Source organism: Nasonia vitripennis (genome assembly GCF_009193385.2).
Source record: "Nasonia vitripennis strain AsymCx chromosome 1 unlocalized genomic scaffold, Nvit_psr_1.1 chr1_random0013, whole genome shotgun sequence".
Classification (NCBI taxonomy): Eukaryota; Metazoa; Arthropoda; class Insecta; order Hymenoptera; family Pteromalidae; genus Nasonia; species Nasonia vitripennis.
Window position 1 is genome coordinate 613387 of NW_022279601.1, and position 22247 is coordinate 635633.

Below are 22247 nucleotides of genomic sequence, written 5' to 3' on the forward strand. Positions count from 1 at the left end.
TTTCTCAGTGTTAAGGAAACTATTTATAAACTTCATTTTCACATTCGATAATCATCACTTCCGTACTTAACAATCTCAGGTGAGATCTTAAAATCTGTGTAATATTTATCACATCATCCATAATATAAATCTAAAATCGGATGAATACAGTAATGTCAAGCAGATCTCTTGGTAAAATTTTAATGAGATCTCACTTGAGATTGTTCAATATGGAACGTACTCTCTGAATAAACTGAAGACGTCTACTAAAACTGAACGTCTCAATTTTAAAATATGCATACGAGTAAGTCAATGCAAAATATAAAAACTTTCTCATTCAGTAAGACGCGTTGCATTCAATTGCACGAGAAAAGGATACGAATAACCAAAATCTTCGGGAATTTCTGTATGGCGAAGCTCTTGGTGCACTTTCTCCTCATCTGGCACTTGGAGCAAGTAGGTTTCTCGTCGCCGTCGAGCACCTCCTCCCTGGTGAAGTGCTCAAGACACTGGTTGAGCCTGACGGTGCCGCTCCGCGAGGGAATCGGCAAACTGAGATCCCAGAACGGATCGAGAGTCACGGACACGTGGTCGCAGACTGTACAGCGCAGCGACGATCTCAGCTGCCCGACGAACACGTCTACTATCGTGCTGTCCTCACTGCGTAGGTAGCGCTTCCAGCTTTCCGCCGCCTTCATACTGTCCCTGTATGGAAAAACGTATTGGCATTGTAACAGTTGATTTACATAACATAGTATAGTGCAAAAGAGATGAACTCACGAATAACTGTCAGGTATGTCGGTGTGAATGGGTTGTGGCTTGACAGTGACTCGGTTGACGTCCTCGTGCAGACCCTCGAGCAGGTATCGCAGGAACTCCTGCGCGTCCTGCTGACTGTAGCCCATGAATCGCGGCGCGAATCTCTGGATCTGGGACTTGAGCGAGGAGGTGTTGACGACGTGGTCGCCGTCGTTCTCCCAGAGCTCCTGGATCACCTGGCTGAAAGCCTTGATCAGGGCACCCTTCATACTCGACGTCGTCGTGTTTATGTCGGTCAGGTACTGCTCGTTCAGCAAGTACTCCAACAGCGGCCGCGTATTGCTCAGGCATTGTATTACGCTGTTCATGAAACACTGCGACAGAAAACATGATGTTTTATAAAAGCATAGCAATAATGTTTTTTTCTTACTAAAATTTAGCGACTCATGGAAAATTGTTTCAAGGCACTCTTTGATCTCATGATATGATATGTGAAGTTGGCGACGACTGCTTTTTCAGAAATTGATTAAGAATTCCAAAACTTGGCTTCGATTCGGTGCAATGATATAGAGCTTTATCGACAAACTATATAGCAGCGGCATTTCGTTTCTCTATCAGTATATCGAGAACGCGTTCTTAATAACTATATATCAGGTCTTGCGCGTTATTGTTTTCGATTGAATAATGCCGTTAATCGTCGCAGCAACGATCGAAAGAATCGGTGTGCATTTTTAATATACAGAACCACGTTTCATACTCTTATGCATCGTAACATTATTGCAGTTTGTGCTTATCTATTAATAATACGTGAGCAATAATAAGTCGAGAGCATCGATAAATATAAAGGCAATAAGAATAAGGGCTATAAATAGCGATGAAAAGGTTACTTTTTTAACTAGCCAAACATCCGATGCGAGGAAAAACATAATAAATAAGCAATAGCGTTTATTTTTCTCGTACGACCTCAATAAAGTCCACGAGATGATAAATCTTCCGAATTGAATAATGAAGGCGCATAATAATGGTATACCTACCATTTTAAAAAGTCAAGTATCAAAAGCTAATCGTGCATAACAATCGATCAACGTAGAAAATTAGAAAGTACGACGAGAGAGCACAAAAACCGATCGTCCCGAAGAAAATAAATCGCAGAGTGCTCGTACGCAGCATAGCATATAAGAGTCGTGAGGACAGCGATTCGTCGGCGGTGCGTCTCCTAAGCGCACGGTCAAGGGGTCAAGGTGTTGACTGCGGAGTCCCACCGACGTCTGCCGAAAATAGCCGTCGCACACGTATATTAAAACGCTGGCCGGTGGGTATAACACGAGACTCACCGTGTTTCCGATGTTTCGCAGGCCATTGAGGCCGCAGCGCTCGTCGCGCGTGCCCTGCAGACGGCTCCTGCCGCCGTTCGATCTGCCGCCACTGCTGCCGCCACTTGTGCTGCATTCCTGTGGAGAAGAGACGTTTTTACGAGATTAATCGGGTGTTTACGGGTCGTGAGCGTTTAACGAAATTCGGAGTGCGTTGCACTGTTTACTTCGCTTGTATTGAATTTTTTACGTAGAGCTGTGGCTCGTGTAAAACAGAGATTGCGAATTTCGCTGAACGTGATTTCTTCTTATACTACATTGTTAGCTTTTCTTCGCACTTTAGTTTTTACTTTGGCGTCAGTTTTTGACTTTAATAGTCAGATCAGCCATATTTCATACATAGGTATTTAAATAGTACACCTATGCATGTGTGTACATACTATAGATAATAAATCTATAGTAACATCACTCGGTGAATGTTGTTTGTACTCTGTATTGTATATGTGTGGCGTACGCGTCTGCAAGTTGAAAAGTCAACAGTAAAACGTGTCCTTCTGTCTTAAGACTGTCTTCTGGTACAAATGTCACGTAAATTAATCGGGGGATACGGTGTATGTAATCGCAAATAAAGCGCATTAAACGAAACGGAAGCGCTAAAAGAAAATAATAATCCTGAATATAATTAAACACAAACGTTAATGAACAGAACAGAAAAAGCTGGAATATAAGCTATTGGCAATATGTAACACAGAATCGTCGAATCTATAAAGGAAAGAAAAGACACAATAAAAATCTGTAATAAAATAAGACACTGAGTTAGGCGTTTGTAAGTCGACAAGACAAAAATCGTAACAAGTAGTCAAACTAAACTTTGAAAACTCAAATCGCATATCGATGTAGAAACGGAAAGAGGGATAAAAGCTCTCCAAAATGTGCGGCAAACCTTGAACGTTTTTCTCGTCGCCACATGAAGCTCGGCCGGCAGCTCGGCGTACCGGTAAAGAATCGGCGTTGCAGGCTCGCTATAATAGTACCGAAATTGCGGCGGCGTCGACTGGAGGGGCACCGCGATGCCGAGGAAAAAGGCGTAGACGACGCTCATCGCCGCGACCGCCCAGACGAACCACAGAGCCCAGCTCAACAGCTGTGCCGTTAGAGCCAGTTTAGCTGCGTTGTTTCACCCGTGCGCGAACGAGATTCCTCATACTCCGTCGGCTCTCACGAAATGCGCTTTTGTTGACGTATATCGACCGGACGTTAAATCGGAGTCACTTATCGCACACGTAGCTACGCGGCTTGGCCAGCGGCACTGAATCTGCGGCGCGCACACGTGGCTCCATTGCGCGCATGTATACTTACACAGCTGCGAAACTCGGCCGATATTGCGGATCTACGGCTTCTGTCTCTCTCTCTCTCTCTCTCTCTCTCTCTCTCTCTCTCTCTCTCTCTCTCTCTCTCTCTCTCTCTCTCTCTCTCTCTCTCTCTCTCTCTCTCTCTCACCTGCGACGATCTGTACCGTATCCGACTCCGTGCACGAGCTCGAGCCGCGCGAGTGTGTTTCCGGAAAAACGGAGAGCCGCCGGAGGAGCATGTACGCGGGCCAGGCCGGTGCCCAGAAAACTGCTTGAGCGAGCCGCGGAGAGGTGCGAGGCGCTAAGAGCTATTAATAACCGCGCTATGCCTTTTTCTCCTCGCCTCTTCTCGCGTTCTATCGCCCTTGCGCACCGCGAACAGCTGAGGACTCGGGAGAAAGAGTCGTAACGGTAAAGATCGAGCGCGAACGACTCGGTTCACCAAATCTATACCGAGATGACGCTCTCGGCTTCCGGTGCAGCAACAGCGCTGCACTATTAATAACGTTCACCCGAATTTACGGCACATCCTTTATATAAACACGAGTGATTCACGCTTCGATCGAGATGCTTCCAGAACTTGAACCTCGCATGCACGTGCGTGCGCGCGGCAGGAGCGTAATCGTTGCATCGTATTTCAGGCGACTATTATTAACGTTTTTATATGCGCGCGCGCGAGCTCGCGTTCGCGAAACCGATTTATCTGGCACATTTAAAATTAGGCCATGTGACACGAATTCCTTGAGCCACTAGTGCTCGTGCCTCGTCTTCTACTGCCTGCGTGCTGCTGGTAGCGCCGAGAAAAACGTTCAAGATCGCAGCGCTGCAGCCGCTTTGAAAACTTACCGAGAAGCTTTCGGCAAGCCTGCAAAGAGGAGAAAAGAGTTTTTGCGTTTTCACGAGTTCAGTTCGTTGTGTGAGAAATAAAGCGAGAAAGAGAGAGAGAGAGAGAGAGAGAGGGAGAGAGAGAGAGAGAGAGAGAGAGAGAGAGAGAGAGAGAGAGAGAGAGAGAGAGACAACGCGTAATATAAGATACTCACAACTGGGGGGTAAGGGTCGTCCCGTCATTGGGCACCGGGCGGTTCATCGTGTGATGTGTAATAATGCGAGTAAGAGAGACTGGGATAGAAAGAGTGCGGCCGCGAGGTGCTCGCGCGGTTTGACGGAAACATGCTTGACGACTGGAGTAGTATGGAGCAGTAGTAGTAGTAGTAGTAGTACTGGCGCGAGTATGGAGCAGCAGTAGCGGCGGAAACTGCGACGCTCGCGAGCGCTGCCAGAAATTCCCACGCCCCTGCAGCGGCTCCTGGCAGTCCCTCGCGCTTGTGCACAGATCTCGCCTCTTCTGCAGCGCTTTCTTACGTAAGTGCGCGTATGGGTATACCGGATAAGCGCAGATCCGTCAGAGCCGCGTCGACGCGAGGCGCGCGCGCGCGCGGAGAGAGTTGGACTCACGCTCGAGGAGTTGCTGTCCGAGGAGGCCTGTCCGCCGAGGGGGCCGACGCTGCCGGCTTCCAGGTTGTCCGAGGCGGCCGCCGCTGCGCTGTTCTCCAGTCCGCTCTGGTCGGCGCCGCTGCCGCTGGTAGCGAAGTAGGGGGAGGAGTTGGTCTCGCCGTTGAGAGTGGGCCGGTCGGCGGCCTGGCTCACGACGGCGAGGCTCTCCCCGGTCGCGGCGGCGAGCATCGTCGTGGTCCTACTGATGCCGCCAGCGATGCCAGCTGCGGACGAGTGGTAACGGCTGCTCGCATTGTTGTTAGTAGCGAGCGGCTGCTGCTGCTGCTCGGTGTTATTAGCCGAGGGGTTAGAGGGCGGGGAGAATGACGAGCAGCCGCTGCCGGCGGAGGTGGAGGTGGCGGTGGCGGTGGCGGCGGTGGCGGCGGTGGTGGCGGTGGTGGCGGTGGTGGCGGTGGTGGGACTAGTGCTACTGGTAGCTGACGCCGCTGTCTGGCTGCCCCGTTTGCCGCAGCCCGCGGAGAAGCCAGCTGGCAGCGGCGGCGGCGGTGCCAGCAGTAGCGGCTTTGGCTCGGTCAAGTCGTCGCTGTCGGTCGAGTTGTTGTTGTCGAGTTGCGCAAGTCTGGCGCCGCCGGCGGGGCTGTTGTTGTTGTTATTGTTGTTGTTGCGCTGGTCGGTGCAGCAGCCGGTTACCTCGTCGCCGCGGCGCTGCTTGGTGCTCCAGAGCTGGCTGCTGGGCGACGAGCCGCTCGAGGAAGAGATGGAGGCCTCGCGGTGGCTGCGCCCGCTGGCCTCGTCGCCGCCGAGGAGGTCGGCCGCCGAGGAGTGGAGGCTGCCACTGGAGGTGCTGGAGGCGAGGCTGCCGGCGCTGCTGCCCCCGACGCTGCCGCTGCTGTGCAGGTGGCTGTGCTGGAGCAGGCTCGAGCTGCTCGCGTTGCTGCGCTGGATGTTGGGCACGTAGTGGTGGGGCGAGTACTTGCTCAGGTCGAAGCTCGTCGAGAGGCTGCTCAAGCCGTTGCTGCCGACGCCGCTGCTGCTGCTGCTGCTGCTGCCTCGTCCCGACGTGCCGGTGTAGCGGTGCGTCGAGTCTGAGTACGAGGACGACGGCTGCAACCTGCGGGACGAGAAGAAGCGACAACTTGAGCGCCAGTTCGGCTTGTAATACACCGCTGCTCTCGGCTCTCTCCTCGTGGAGCGAGGTTATGCAATAGCAGCAACGTGCGGCTACCGCGCGCGCCTGCGCGCTCCCCGCTACAGCTGCATCATTTGCGAATCGCGAGTACGAGCTCGGCCGAGATGCAGCCAGATGGCGGCTCGAGTGCAACGTACGCGCGCGCTCCACTCTCCCAACGGTTTATTGATAAGCTCTCGCGGTGAAACGAGGAATTCATTGATTTTTCCGCGACTCTATAGGTACCCCCGGGGAGACCTTTGCGCGACCTTCGATCTTTGTTTTCATCGATCGCTGAAATACTTTTGATGCCGATAAGTACGGCATCTACACTGCGGAATCAGATGCTCTATACATAACTACCTCCGCTGGCTGATTGTGAATGATCGAGTGTCGGGCGTAAAAGAATGAGTGATATGAGTGTGCCGCGCCAGTCACCGCTGCGGAACGCAGCTGCCTGAGCAAGCAATGCGGCTTTAAGTAGTAACAGACGCTTTCAGTAGTAAAAGCGCGTGCGTTCGTACGCAGTATATACTCATTCCATAAATCGACGAGATCCATAAGTGCCAGTCGTGGCTCATCCATTTCCGCGTTATTATTTTTAAACAACATGCTCTACACCCAGTCTTATGCGGTGAATTCTTCAATCGGAGAAAAATCTCGACTTCCGAAACAGCGATGCAAAAAAATGTCCAGCCAACAAAAATATTCCGCGGAGCAATCTGGCACGTTCGACGCATTCTCGCGGTGAGTTGAATCGCAGTATTTATAGTAGAGCGCAGCTGTGCAACTATGTTGTGTACGAGGTGCAACGCGAGACGCTAACAAGCGCGCGCGGCTCGCAATATGAGATGTATAAACAAAGCCGCGGCGTTAGGTATAAAACATAAAGCTCGAATGCAGCTAAGGACTGATTACTCATACGGCCGCCGCCGCCGCGTGTGGAAAAAGATAATTCCTTATCGCGGAAATTGGGTTAAGGCAATATCCCACTGTATGTACATTGTACACTGTATATCAAGCGCTAATTGGGGAAAGCAAAGGACGATGCGCGTTATTTGTCGCGGCAATTACGCTTAATTGCTAAATGGGGCAGTTATACCGGCGTTTTTGCTTCCTATGTATGAGTGTATGCTGAAATGCTTAGCGAGAAACTTTGTACGCAAGCATGACGGATGATAATTGCACGTTGGAGCGATAAAATTCTACACTGTAAGACTTGGGTTGCGTATCTTTTTGTATAGCTCCTTCTACAGGTGTTGGTTTTAGTCTATTTTTAGGCACTCGCCCTTGAGAAAGTTCGAAAATGGAAAAAAATTATGTCCCTCGAGGTCGGACAACGGCACACCAAACTCGTGATGTCCTTATAAATTCAGAAGCAGCGTAAGCGCTTTTTCGATGGCGTCAGACGCGACGAGGAACGCACGGTAAACAGAAATCGTTCTTGGAGGTGTCTTCGGCTCCTTATCAAGCTTGATATAAGCGCTCGAAAGGAGTTTCTACTTTTGCATAAAGCTGCGACCGATCACTATCGGGAGCAAGTTTCCTTACAGCCATTCGAAGTAAGAAAAAATTAAACTAGGAAAATCTCGCAGTCTCTACCTTAAAAAAAGTTCAGACACGCGCCGCGACTCGCGAGGCTCGCTTTATAATGCATCAGCCGTACAGGACGACTCGAGTATGTGCGACCCTGTTCGAGGTTTGCGCGACGTCTATGGCCCAGCATTGCCTGCAATCGTGTGTATAACGTAATGACGTGCCGATGCCGATTACTGGACGTGCACGGGCATATATATATATATATATATATATATATATATATATATATATATATATATATATATATATATATATATATATATATATATATATATATATATATATATATATATATATATATATATATAGACACACACACACACACACCCTGCAGCGCACTGCACGGAAATAGCCGAGCTGCTGCACTTTTCGCCACTGGCGCCACCAGCAGCTTTCGCAATCGAGAGCGCGAGCTATTGTTCGGTGCGGCGTAAGACACGAGGCATGCGCACCTTGCGTGTGTGCTTTTTCGAAAAATACCGAGTGCGCCGTATTTTTAAATGCTTGCCGATGGATTTATACGGAAAATCGACTCTGTGCGCTGAATGTTCATGCAGCGCATATATTTTCGTATGTTAAGCAGATTTTCAACGCTGCGATGGTTTCTCGGCAGTTCCGGGAGTGCAAACGAATAACTGAATATTCAACAGCAGCATCTGAACAAACTCGGAATTATCTACTGCGGAGTGTACGCGCGCCATAACTGTAAACGCCAGCTATACGATCATCGCAAAATTTAATTTCGCACATCAACAGCTGTCGCACATCAAGATCGAACAAAAGCAGCCCAGCAGGTCACGACAAGCCGCACCTGCATGAGTATCAGCAGCACGCAAGCGCAAGTTCAGTGGGGCGTCGCAATTAAAATACACTTTCACGCGTGCGAAGATCCACGAGAGTGCGCCTGTATTATATGCGCCCACTTATGCACGTATTCCGTGCGCGAATGGCCTCATGCGCCGCTCACGTTTTCCATTGTGTTTTGCCCGCTGCAGAGTTTCAGCGCATATATCATATTATACAGGGATTAATTCCAGTCACGAGGAGCGCGTTGTTGCAGACCTTTGTCGCTTGTGCTCTGCGATGTTTACAAGCTCAGAATTCAGATGCGCGTGTCTTATTCGATTATCGCGTTTGCTTAATTTGCATGAATTATAGCACTCTCGGCTACAAGGGCCCTTGAGGTCGTATAAAACTTCTTAAGGACTAATTGCGGTGAATTTGGAATCGGGAGTCGATCAAGTTTGCGAGGGACGCTCGCTTCAACTGGCAGCAGATTTCTGTGGGAATAAGTGCTTGCGAAACTTTCCAACTACGGTGCCCGAGAGATCTTTTGAATCGGTTAATATCCGGCGAAAAAGATAGAAGTCTGAAGTTTAAAAACGTGAAAAAAACCAACGCACACGGTTTGTTACCGAAACCGCAAGCTACTATGCACAATGGAATTCACGACACTTTGTTTCAACTCTCGAATCTGGTGAACGGTGTTATCTTGCCGAACGTACGCGTGCAGTTTACCTTTACTCTTGAGCGAGAAAATCCATTGTTTCTGATACAAAAAACAAGTTTTCTACGCTACACGCCGCTGACAATCTTCATACGTGCGCATTCCACGGCTGTATACGAAATATTATTGTTTGGTTTTGCAAAGCGCGCAAAGGTCAATTGCCGCTATGGCACGCATGACTTTGCGTCGATGTTTTGTGCACGAGGACGTGGTGTTTGTGCTGTTCGAGCTAAACCAACGCTGCGGCTGTTTTCTTAAATTTAACTTGCGGATACAGCTTAGCTGGCGGGATTTATACAACTTTGTTGGATAGCGAGGATCTTGATTTTCTGAAACTTTCTTGGAACTTTTCTGCATGAGTTTGCGAGAACCGGTGTTACTTATCTTGCCGCTTTTTTAAACTGCCTCTTCGAAACTGACTAGAGCTGATATAGTGGTTTAAATTATGCACTCTTACAAAATTTAATTGAAGTTAAAAATTCAGCTTTAGAACAAATTTAGAATGATTAAAATTCAATAAAGCACTTTAAAAAAGTTAAGAGTAGCATTAACAAATTTTTAAATGAAGATAAAGATGAATTTGAACGGAAAAGAGGATGCCAATAACCAGACTTCACAGGGATCGTGTAAAAATGATTTTAATACGACAAATTCTTAAAATCTAGTAAAAGATGAAAGAGAAGAGATTTTTCATAGTGTTGTTCATACTGTACTTATTTTACGTTTTTCTTTCGTTAAATTTTTCTCCAATAAATAATATAGATAATTTGTATATTCGTCGTGCTGCGCTCCCCTACTTTCTATGTATCCGTGAGCATTCTTCTTTTCACAAATCCTTCCTTTATTTATAATTGTTAAGTTTTTTGAAAGCCTATTTATACTTATGAATTTACCAAGTAAAATTAAATTTTAAGAAAAATAAATTTTTTAATTTTATTTATACCTTTGATATTTAAATGAAAACTTTTGAACGGCATCTACCAAACGTTATTAAAAATTCGTTTTTATCACATCGAGACTTGAATAAACAGAAAAGTTCTATTTACTTTTGAAAATAGCACAGCTGTTAAAAATCTTTCCGCACGGGCATTCGACACTATTCTAATCGATCTGCGCGCGTGCGTGCGGCTGTAACGAACAATCCCGATAATTTCTGCATTCCAATCTAATGAGACAGTATAAGGTCAGCGATATAGAAAGTATTCGGAATCAGTAGCCGTTACGTTGCGATTATCGCGTGACTCGAGTCGATAAGAAAATTAAAGCCTCGCAATAACCTGCGTGCCGACGATCTTTTTCCTATTTTCTGCTACGACGATGTAGTCCGTCTTTCTGGTATATGTATTATTCACGCAACATTCGCAATCGCACTGTATAATCGATGTTTATCTGCGCGTCAGTTGGAATCGGTATATGCGATCGACGACAAGCACTCGCAACTTCGAGGTAAGTATATAGTAGTAATACAAGCGACAGTGCAGATAGTTTTTCCCATTCCTCGTGGAGGTGTTTACGCGCGGAGGAGCCTTGGCTTATGCATTCACCTTTGCCACTACGATATTCAGCATGGCTTTGACCCAGTATAAGCTGCGGCGGTTGTCTCGATTTAACGAACCTGAATATCTTATCGCGCGCCCGAGTTGTACAGCATACACTGTATATATGGTTCAACTTGGCTGGATTAATTTACATTTTCTCTAGATATAAATAACCTCTGCACGCGGAAAATAACAATTCAAATAAAGAGCCGCATTCGTTTCCCTCGAAAACCGCGTTTCAAGGCTCTTCTCGAGTTCTCGGTGTAGTACACCGCCATTAGCCCTTTTTATATACACGCTAGAAACTCCCGGCATTCAGACCTCAAAAAGTTGCCGCATTTAGTAAACTCTGCGCAGGCAGAAAGTTTTACGACTCCGGGATGCAGGGATTAAGCGGCGAGAATCGTTCTTCAATTGTTCTGTGAATAAACAACTGCCCCCTATACACTTATCGCCAACGACTACAATTTTCGCGTTCCCTCGACTTGGAAAATCTCCCCGATGCCTGGCGAAATTCGGATCACATCCGCGCGTGTATAATACACGTGCGACGCCTGCTCCGCAATAATGCGTGTCCTGCGTGCGGTGCGTGACGAGAAGGTCTCATCTCATGTTATTACGTAAGACTCGCGTTGCCTTATACTACTGCCTCTGCAGATTAGACCATCAGCAGAGTTGCCGTGTGACTACATGAGCGAAAAGAAACCGGATCGCGCGTCGCGTGATCAAGACTGATGTCTGCTCTCACGAGCTCGTGTCATCTGCGTCCCTGCGCGGGGAATGCATCAGCTTGACGTACGTTTATTTTTTCGGGGGAGATGACGGAGAAGACGATAGTTCTTCAGCAGTGAGTCCTTGATTTGATCGAGACGAATATATATTTTTGTAATAAAGCATCTAAAAATGTGTGTGTAATCGGGGCAGGATAAAAATAGGACAACTGTTAGGAGGATGGTGTTAATAAGAGTCGTGCAAAAGCACGTGTGCGCACAAATAGATTGCGAGACTGTTATATTATGATGCGAGTTCGTGGGGGAGAAGCGCGAAGCAGCGATAACGACTACGCTGCCATATCGGAGCTTCTGATTGGGTCGGATGAGCCGAGAGAGATCTTCGATTGTTATTCAGGGAGTACCCGCGCAGCGGTGTGATTGCGTAAAGGAAAAAATCTCATTCGATACGTGCGACTTCGAGATGGTATTATTTTCTCATATACGTATTAACGCTGCTCGAAAAGGTTTACACCGTCAAGTATGGAGAAAAATAAATCGGTAAAAAGCTTGTTTTTAGAAAAAATGTTAATTACTTTAAGAGCTAGTGAATACGACTTCTCTCGAGTGACTAGCAGACTACGAGTGCATGATACGAAATATAGCAAAGGGAATTTCAAGCTGTCGAGAATGCTAATGACAAGGAAGCTTCTTATCGCGAGCGCTAATCATTAGTATTATCAACTAGCGCGCCACGCGCGGCCTTACGGCCGCGTTGGCTTGCCGCCTTGCATAGCTCGCGTTTTGCGCATAAGGCACGACCGCTGACGCTCGCGTCTCGCGCACGCCACGCCGTCCGACGATCGCGCTTCGCGCTCGTAATGCCTGTCGATGCTTATACAGTATTATCCTGTTTTTTTTTTCAATATTGTTGTCAAAGTTTTGATTGGTATTCTTCTGGCGGTCATCAACACTATCATCAAAACTACTGGAAAATTAGTAACTTATTTGTATTTGTATCAATTATTTATTTTTGTTTGTAGATATTCTTAAAATATATCTTATTTTAATTTTATTCTATTGTAATTTCAGATAAATAATACAACACTTTTGTATCGCAGTTTTCAAGAGGAAGTAAACAAAAGGATGATATTTCGTTTGTAGGATTTCAATTAGAATATTAGAAAATTGATTGTTTAGGTATTTAGCATAGCTTAGAGGGATGTAGTAAGCTACTTAGAGCTTTTCTTCAATCTAAGCAATTTTGTTTATTGGATTTAGGTTTTTCTACTTCAGTATATACACTTGAATTTTGAAAGTGAATTGTACTGATTCAGCTTAAAAGATTTAATTAATATAGCGTACGTCGTTATATGATGCCAACTTACACGGATTGTATTCGGTGATTACGTATTTCCTAAATTATGCTTTTTTTATAATTTAATTTAAAAGGTGGTTTAATTTTGTATATATGTATGAGATAAAGGCCAAAATATAACTTTCAGCTTTTAATAATATAGGAAAATTGCTGAAAATAATTGGGTTGGATGTGGCATGTTAAACCGAAGTTATTATTGAATTTATGTATTAAAAAATTGCTTTTAGGGTTGTGTATGTCAAAAAGTGTTAAAAAAAAATGTTTCCCACGGTAAAAAGTTGTATTTTGAAAATGTTTACAACTTTTATATTTAACATTTTTATGTAAAACGTAAATCCGTAATGTTTTATGGCAAATAATTGGTTTTTAGCTGTAAAAAATCGATTTTGGGCTGTAAACTCGAGTTATAAGCATTTTCATGATTTGATGTCAATAGAAAAAAGTTGTATTTTAAACATGTCTACAATTTTTATATTTAACATTTTTATGTAAAACGTAAATCCGTAATGTCTTATGGCAAATAATTGGTTTTTAGCTGTAAAAAATTGATTTTGGGCCGTAAACTCGAGTTATAAGCATTTTCATAATTTGACGTCAATAGAAAAAAGTTGTATTTTAAAAATGTCTACAACTTTTACATTTAATATTTTAATGTAAAACGTAAATCCGTAATGTTTTATGGCAAATAATTGGTTTTTTAACTGTAAAAAATCGACTTTGGGCTGTAAACTCGAGTTCTAAGCATTTTCATGATTTGATGTTAATGGGAAAAAGTTGTATTTTTCAAAGATCTATAACTTTTCCGTTTAACTTTTTTTTTTGTAGAATGCTTAGAATTTGGCTTAGAGCTAAAAAAGCGTTTTTAGCGATTTTTGGAGGTGACCGCATTCTGCGTATACGGGCAGGATCAAGCCCAAAATAAATCTGTCAGCTTAGTATTACGAGGGGAGTTCGCACATAAATTTTTAGCCCGATTGATTAAAGTCTTTCCGAGATAATCGCATCACAGGAAAATTTTTATTAAAAAAACGCTTAAAATTGAACAAATTGAGCCCGCATTTCAAAACGACGTAGAGGATCGGGATAAAAAAAATAGTTTTTTAGCTTTTGCAAAAGGAGACTTCTCCTAAAATTTCAGCCCGATCGGTCGAAAATTGCGTGAGATATCGCATCTCACAATTTTCGCACACGAAACTATAAGGCACTTCCGTGTCGCGGTCGTGCCTAAAAAGTGCAATGGATATACTGAGATTGACCGTATTATGCAGCGAGTCTAGGTTTCCTATTAACTAGAATGAATCACCGGGTGAGTAGCCGAAGATTTTCCTTGTTTCTCTTTTTATCGGAAAATACATGGAAGCATCTTGCGATGAATAAACATTCGAGACTGAAATGGCTTGGTTGTATAGTACTCTACAAATACTCGATGAATGAAAGAGGTACACGGGCCCTATCTTCTACAGTTTGCGGTCGTTAAGGAATTTTTAATGAACACGAAGTAGCCGATAATCGTTAATAATAATACCCCTCGTTTTTATAAAGAAGACCATTAAACTTTAGCAATTTTATAAAAACGCCTATTTCAATATTTAATTATCTCCATTTTTAAAGATAACCTAATATGAATTAATTGATTAGACCCTCATAAAATTATGACTCTTATCTACATGACGCCTCTAGATTATCTCAGCAGGGCCTATCGAGATAAATTGATTGTATTCTGGTACTATCGAAACGGCAGTTTGAAACATTTTAATTATTTTGTTAACACGTAAAAAATGAAAGAGTTGTGTACGACTTATAATGCACAATTTCCCATTCACTTCAAAAAAGCACAGTATACAACAAGGGAGGGGGGGGGGGCATTTTCTAGTGTACTCGTCTTCAACTCGTGCTTAAATAATTACGCCTTCGCAGAAAAAAAGCTCTTTCGCCTCCCAGTTTTTGAGAACGTAATTTTAAAAAACCTTTATCGCGCATTCGTGATTTAATTAAAGATTTTATCGTTTAAAAAAGGTTTTGTATTAAAATTGGTTTTACATACGAGTCATTAACGCCGTAGCTCGAATCGATAACGATTGGCGACAAGTCTCTTCTCGCAGTTATTGTTAGCGCTATGTAGTCGCACACATCGACCAGTTCGGAAAAATCAATGAATTCCATTTCCTCATAATAATCATAAGGGACGTTTGAACTCGTCGGAGGTTCGATAATCCAAATGATTCTCACCTAGGCAGGTTGTAGGACGTTTTCGACGAGTAATCGTTGGTCCTGTAGCTCGGCCGGTCATGGATGGAGCTGGCAGCACTGGCTCGATACGAGTTGTACTTGGGGGTGCTACTGAGGCTCGAGGAGCTCGAGCTCGAGCTCGCGTTGCTCGAGTAGCGTCGAGAGATGCTGGGCGATAGGGGCGCCATGGCGCTGCTACTGTAGCTCAGGGCGACCGCGTCGACGTGTCCGCTCTGGTGGAAAGGCATCGCCGGCGGGTCGCGCGCTGCTCCTCGATCCGGCCAGCTGACGCTGCTGCTGCTGCTAATGTGCTCTTAGTCCGCTGCTATCGCTGCACCTGTGAACAAGTGGAGACAGAGAGTTAGAATAGTCGACGCTTCGCTAAATGTATTAATTGCGATATCGAGGGATGCGCGATGCTATGCGGATATGAATTTGTATGATATGTGAGGGGGGCAACGGGATGTTGCGAAGAGGCTGTTTGGGAAACCGACCGAAGTGCGTCATGAATAGTAGCGGAAAATTGCCCGGGGCCGAGTTCATCGCGAAACTCGGTTGCACGGCGGTGAGTGTACAGCTATAACGAAGAGCCGATGCTCTTACCAAATTTGGTATTGTGTGTACGTCTTGCCTGAGGACGTATGGCATATATCTGATAGAGCCGAATAATGAGAACAGCTGCATAGAAAATCAAGTAATCAAAACGTCTATTCGTTAATATTTAATTAGGCCGTTATGTAATTGAATATTAATTATAAATTATAATAGTTAGAATATAACTATATGCTTGCAATCACAATTGTATTTTAACATTTTTTTTATGGATTTTGATTGGTTATTATATGAAACATGTAATTTATGTTTGAGATAATTACTTTACCGTAATGACGGTAATCTAACATTTTAAATTTATGAGGAAATTATAAAATTAATGGGAATATCAAAATAAAATTTTATTCTTATTCTTTGGAACATGCAAGGTGAGAATGCATAATTTTCGCGATTTTTTACTTAAAATTAGGGACAAGTAGTCCTTTTTCGACCAGCGGGCGAAAAAATGCAGCAGCGGGCGCAAAAGTACCTTTGCGCCCGCTACTATCAATTTATTGGCAAATCTTCTAAACTCGCGTAATATTCAACAAGTGTAGTTTGAAACGCGAAAATCAGTACATGCGTTACAAAAAATATGGTGTGCACCAAGGGCTAAGCGGGCTTTTTGGCCTCGTGTGGTTGCAGTATCGAGTCAAGGCGAGTTAGCCCGAGCCGAAGGCAAGGGCGTTTACGAGCCACAGACCACACTCGGCCTAAAAAAGCCCACTTTTACGTCCTTGGTACACAATGTACATATTAATTCGTTTATAATTATTTTGGTTGGAATCTGATAATACAGTTTTTATAGATATTTCAGTAAATTATAAACAACTTTGCCACCAGTATAGCGTACAACCTCCATTAGCTAACGAAACATTAAGCACAAACATGCCCGATTAACGTCTAAACTCCTTCACCCCCACGTCTTCGAAAACGCATCAATAATCTACAAGTTGTTTAAATTCAATACCGCAGCTCCGCAACGATGAAGGCCAAACTTAGGGTATACCTATACAACACCCAAGCGAATATAAAGCCAACGCAGCCCAGGTTTAATACCGCAGTACCATAGGTATACATCCCGACCAAAACGTTTGCACGCATTATGCATCGCAGCAACGAAAGCTCGATTATTCATTAGCCCATCGTCGAGGCCGCTCGGTTGTACTGTAATCACTAATTAATGATAGCGCGTACGTCGATGCGCCCAAACGCGTTATGACGCGGGACATTCTCTCTTCGGCATTGCAAATATTCAGCGCCTAATTAATCACTCGCGCGTTATTTCGCGGCAGCGCAGAATGTTACACGGGCTTAGATCGAGGAAGGCTAGAATTATTATATATAATATAATTAACCTCGAATGAAGCCAAATTAACCCCAACAGCCAGAATACTCGCTTAATTAATCGTATCGTGTCGAATAATACTCTACACCAAACGCTTATTACCCAATTCAGCCAACGAGAATACGAAAGAAAAATCTAGCCTATACAACGTCGGTTCCGCGGCAAAGCAGACGCAATTTCGGCGAGATCTAGAAGCGATTACGCAAACGATCGCTTATCCGGCTCGCAGAGCTTTTTCTATCGCGCGTCGACGGCGGCAGCGTAATGCCGTAACGACTTCCTGCGATTACGCGCCGCCGACGCTCTCTCGGAGTGTGTGTGTGCGTATGTGTATATGTACACACACACACACACACACCCACGAATAGACAGAGCCGCCGCTGCTGCTGCTGCCGTTGCTGCCGTGAACTCGTCCGCGAGAGTTCATTATCGAGGTTGAAAAAGCGCGTTCGGACGCGGACACGAGCAGTTCGAGTGCAGACGAGAGCCCGCTCACTTTTATTTATAAACTTTGCGCCCCGTGTCTCCGGTTGAGGCTGCGCAGCTTTTATGTAATAAAGGGCTCTGCAGTCGTTTTAACGACGCTTTCGACGAATTCGGATATGGAGAGCTCGGCCGATTGGCCGCGAGCTAAAAGTTGCGGTCATTTCATGCGCTGTACCGTCGCCAATTTCCATTCGGTATAATTTATCGTCTGCTCCAGCGACTCGGGGCTCATGAAATAGAGAGAATCCTGAGATACAGCGAATTAATGCGTGTATCTTATGCGGGGAGAGAGCATGAAATATATGCCGATCGAACCGCATACGAAATTGCCCAGCGTATCAGACGCGAATTGTATTGCTTGGATTTGGCTCAGCTGCCACTTTTTGGAGAGCTGCAGCGCGACGATAAAAATATATTTTCGTGCTCTCCGTGTCTTTTCATTTATTCTCGAAACTCGATGACGTTCATATCTCGCATAATTCAATTATTGAAGCGCTGCACTCACGGACGCGTTTTATACAAATATAGCCGAACGACACATTTTAGTACGAGACATTTATAGGAATCGAATTTATTAAACACTTGGCAACAACGCTGGCGCTTAGGGACGAAAATAAAGCCCGCGGTTACAGCTCGAGAAGAAAGTTTCCTCGGCGCGTGGAAACTCGTCGTCGTTGGGAGCTGAGAGAGAAAAACTGGTGCGTCAACAAAAAGCAGCGCAGTTCCTTTGAAGTTGGAAGTAGAAGTTTACTTGCGCGCGCGGGCCGGAATTCGCTGCTGCGTTCGATATCAGGGTATTTTTCATCCGGCTATTGTGATTCGCTATTTATGCAGAATAAGACGGCCTACGCGCAGACGATTCGCCGATTGCTTTGCATTTTTCAAGGCCGAGCCTAGTGTGTGTATGTGTTGATGCGCTTACTTCCGCACGACCAGCTTGATGAGGTGTGAGCTGGAAAAAACGTGCAGCTGATGATGCTGTTTACGGAACCTGAGCGATAAAGAAGATGTTTATTCTTGACGTACCGAAAAGCGTTGTTCTTTTCTGATTGTTCTGTATTTAGTTGTGAATATAAATAATTTTCTGTATTTTTCAGATTTTAAAATTACTTATGATAAACCTCAGATGACTGTACAATGGCAGAAATATACTAGGTTAGAAGATGCTGTGAAAAAATTGTGTGTTTATAACTTGACTCTTCAAAAACAACAGGAAATATGATCCGCTAAATCTTTACCAAATGATTGTTTTTATAGAATAAAATATGATGTTTTGTGCAGTGCTTTGATCAGGTCCTTCAACCCGGATTTTTAGCAAGAAAAGTTTAAATTGGAATATCGTTTCCGATTGAATATTGAATATAGAAAAGGAGATCCATTACTCATAAAGACGCTATACGTAAATTCTGTATACAACGGAATTCTTCGTCTCGCATAGTATATCAAACGTCTCAATTCGTCATAAAATTGATCACACCCAGATCCGCTCATTGCAGTAGTGCGCATATAAACCGACGAAAAAAAATCAATCGTTCAATGCCAATCCAATCTACTCTGAAGAAAAAAATTCAAGCATCACATGCCAACTCACAACGCAAACAGCGTGGCTCGTCTTTTGGGCATATCCACGGCTTACGTAACGCCTTCACCTTAAAAGTATCGGCCCCAGCGCGATTACACAAACGCTAATGCCCATCTCGGCCCGCGCGGAGTTATTCGACGTGCTGTAATGAAAAAATCGGGCCACATCCCATCAGATCAGCGTAGCATCGCACATGTGCCTATACACGCGCGTGTAACTACCGCACCAACACGAGCCTTACGCAATCGCCCGGTAAGTAATTGTCAAGCGATATTATTACGCAAGCGATATCACGCGAATCCGCGGCTGGATACGCAGATATACATTATACACACACTCTTTCCTTTCGCGGCGACCTCGACTACCGCCACTCTCTCTCTCTCCCCTCTCGTACAGAGAAAGAGAGAGAGAGAGAGAGAGAGAGAGAGAGAGAGAGAGAGAGAGAGAGAGAGAGAGAGAGAGAGAGAGATACACAGCGGCAGCAGCAGCGCGCGATCGATACTTTTATAGGCGAAATCCTCGAGCGCGCGCACGCGAATCCTGCATCAGCGCACGGCGACGCCGGCTGCTGCGGCTTTCCTTTATATTTTTTTCTTCTCGACGTATACACACACGCAAGCGCGTATGATTGTGCGTTTTTATGTGGCGAGCTTGCGGCTCTACTGCAGCGCGCGAGCGGGCTTTCATTTTACGGTTGGAAGCGTAATTTTGCACACACAACTTTCTTTACGAGCATCCGCGCAGAGGCGAGTGTGTTCAACCGGTCTATCTAGGGATCCGCAGCGCGCAAGAATATTGGATATACTCCATTCAACCTTCAACATTCTCTCAAAATATAAAGCTTATTTGCAAGTGTGGAAATATTTTCCACCGATACGAAATCAAGTGGTTATCCATCGGTTGTATGCCATGCCATCTCACGCGTAATCGGTGCATTATCCATTACACGCCATAGACTCGCGGGAAAATCGTTACATCATCGCGATTGTCGTCCCAGTATGATTCATATAGCCCCAAGTGCATCGAGTCGTAATTTTGTAATGTACGCGTGTGGCGCGAAGGGCTTTTACGAAATTGGAATTTCGCAGACATGTGCGTGATACTGATGCGAATAGGATTAAAAGCCCTCGTTCGCGATTTCAAATTTACCCCGATGAGCTTGCGTCGTTACGTACAATTTGCGAAAACGATTCTCGCCTCAATTTATATATATATATATATATATATATATATATATATATATATATATATATATATATATATATATATATATATATATATATATATATATATATATATATATTCCTTGGATGAATTTACGGTTTTGCGTAAGTTGATTATAGCGTGTGAAATTCCGCAACTTTTATCGAGTCGACTCAATAATAAACAGTTAGACGAGCCACAGGTCAGTTCGGGAAACCATTCAGCGAGGCGAAAATTCGATTTCATAGCGTTGATGTAACAAGGCCAGAAGAGGATGTAGGACGCCGGTAATTGATTCTCCATAGCATCCTCTATATCTACAACCCGTTTTCCTCGACAACTCGCAGCAGCTTATACACGCGCCGGAGATATAACCGCATTACAAGCTAACGTAGTATAACGACCAAACAATGTCCTACACAGCACCGCGTCACCCACTGCACGGAGAGAAAAGCTCTCTATAAAAAGGAGAGATATTTAGGACGGCAATAAAAGCTCGCGAGCTTTTTTCCCGGACAATTTCCTCGCCTTCGCTGCCACAAAGAGTATATTACATCAGAGAGTGTAGAGAAGCGGCGGAGGAAAATATAAAGATCCAAGGGTCGAGTCGCCGGGGGAACGGTATAACAAAAACTCGTCGGCGCGGCACGGGATGGCTGCACGACACACAGGGCGCAGGCGCGGGTATCCTTCCGATCGATAGCTATAGCGTGAATAGCTATACAGGCTGCAGTCGCCGTCGTTTCCTCCCAACTCTCGCCCATTGATGATCGGCAGTACACGTGCTGTGAGAAGAGAAAAGATGCCGCCCCGGCGGCGGCTATGATTCATTCCGACGCTGATGCGCGCATACGTGTATACGCGTGTATTTATACGCGCTTTTCTTCGTACTACGAGTCGCTCAGTCTGTGGGCATATTAAGCGCGAGAGGCTCTACTTTCCTCTCATCCGGATCTGCAGATACCTCTGATTTTTATACGTTGTACTTGTGTCGTTTACTGTTTTTCGTTGCGTCTACCCAGTTTGATCTCGATTGAGATATTTAAGGGAGTTCTATATAGAGATGGGAAATCTTTTTGAATTCGGTAGTTAGAGCTATCAGAAAATGGAAAATTCCAAAATAAGAGTACAACTTTCTAGTCTTTATGTAACACTGTTTAATCGGTGATTATAAAATACGATAAAAGTAGACGTTGCTGTGCAGCATATCGAAATTTTTTGTATGCCCCAACAGACACGAGTACATGCTTTTGAAAAGCAACTATATGGAATGATGAATTTTTCTCATGTTTCATTAGATTTTTTACCTCGTGTATAATATAATTAATAGAAAATTGGTCTAGAAATAAGTAAGCTCCCATTTAAGAATTTACCATTTTTGGACTAATCTATAACTGCGGATTTTAAACAAATTTCTTCATGAACAAGTAGTGTAACAACTGAATGGATTATTGCCCATCTCGCGGGCATTTTGGAGTTATAGTTTGTGAAATATTGTTAAGTTGATATCGAGGCACTTGTTTGTATATAGTTATACTTCAAAATTAATTGATTCACCGCAATTAATAGATACTTCCTTTTATATATATATATATATATATATAGGCATTATGCAATGGTGGTTTTAATTTAAAAAATGATAATTTTCCTGAAGATTTTCTTCCCACCTCCAATAAGGAATAAAAGTCTTTGATGTTAATAAAATGTTTAAACTTAAAAAAATAAGTATCATTTTAAAACGCTGTTAATAGACCTCATTTCTGTTTCAAAGAATAACGCTATTAGCCTATAAACACGTACCCTCCTCATCAAAAACAATTTAAACCACATTAACATTTCATAGTTGTAATCATTGTGCAACATTTCGAATTTAATGCCGAAACGCACGTACTTACGCCAATTGAAAAAGTTCCCGAATGCAAACGAAGAGTCTTCGAAATGAAAAATAACGAAATCGAATCAGTAGAACTGCCGAGTCCGGTCAGACCATCCACAAAAAGAAAAAGAAAGAAATATTCCATCCATAGCTTGCAAATATAGAATCGTGAAT

General features: G+C 44.2%; 1 protein-coding gene and 1 long non-coding RNA gene across 5 annotated transcripts in view; one reads left to right on the forward strand and one right to left on the reverse strand.

The window, feature by feature from the left end:
* The window catches only part of LOC100114408 (ubiquitin carboxyl-terminal hydrolase 2), a 29354-nt gene that overhangs the window by 2675 nt on the left and 4432 nt on the right, over positions 1-22247 (reverse strand). For 3 of the 4 annotated variants that reach the window (XM_031921561.1, XM_031921563.1, XM_031921562.2), the window contains exons 2-6: positions 14988-15324; positions 4859-5969; positions 2073-2189; positions 760-1112; positions 359-684 (exon numbers count right to left, since the gene is read on the reverse strand). In XM_031921561.1, coding sequence (XP_031777421.1) covers positions 359-684; positions 760-1112; positions 2073-2189; positions 4859-5969; positions 14988-15235 — 2155 coding nt within the window. In that variant the 5' untranslated portion in view covers positions 15236-15324. The remainder of the gene's footprint in view (positions 1-358; positions 685-759; positions 1113-2072; positions 2190-4858; positions 5970-14987; positions 15325-22247) is intronic. The other variant, XM_008207915.3, reaches the window with a different exon arrangement.
* Positions 18114-18692, forward strand: LOC116415919. Its single transcript, XR_004226459.1, has 2 exons — positions 18114-18434; positions 18510-18692. It is a non-coding gene; the product is annotated as an uncharacterized LOC116415919 (long non-coding RNA).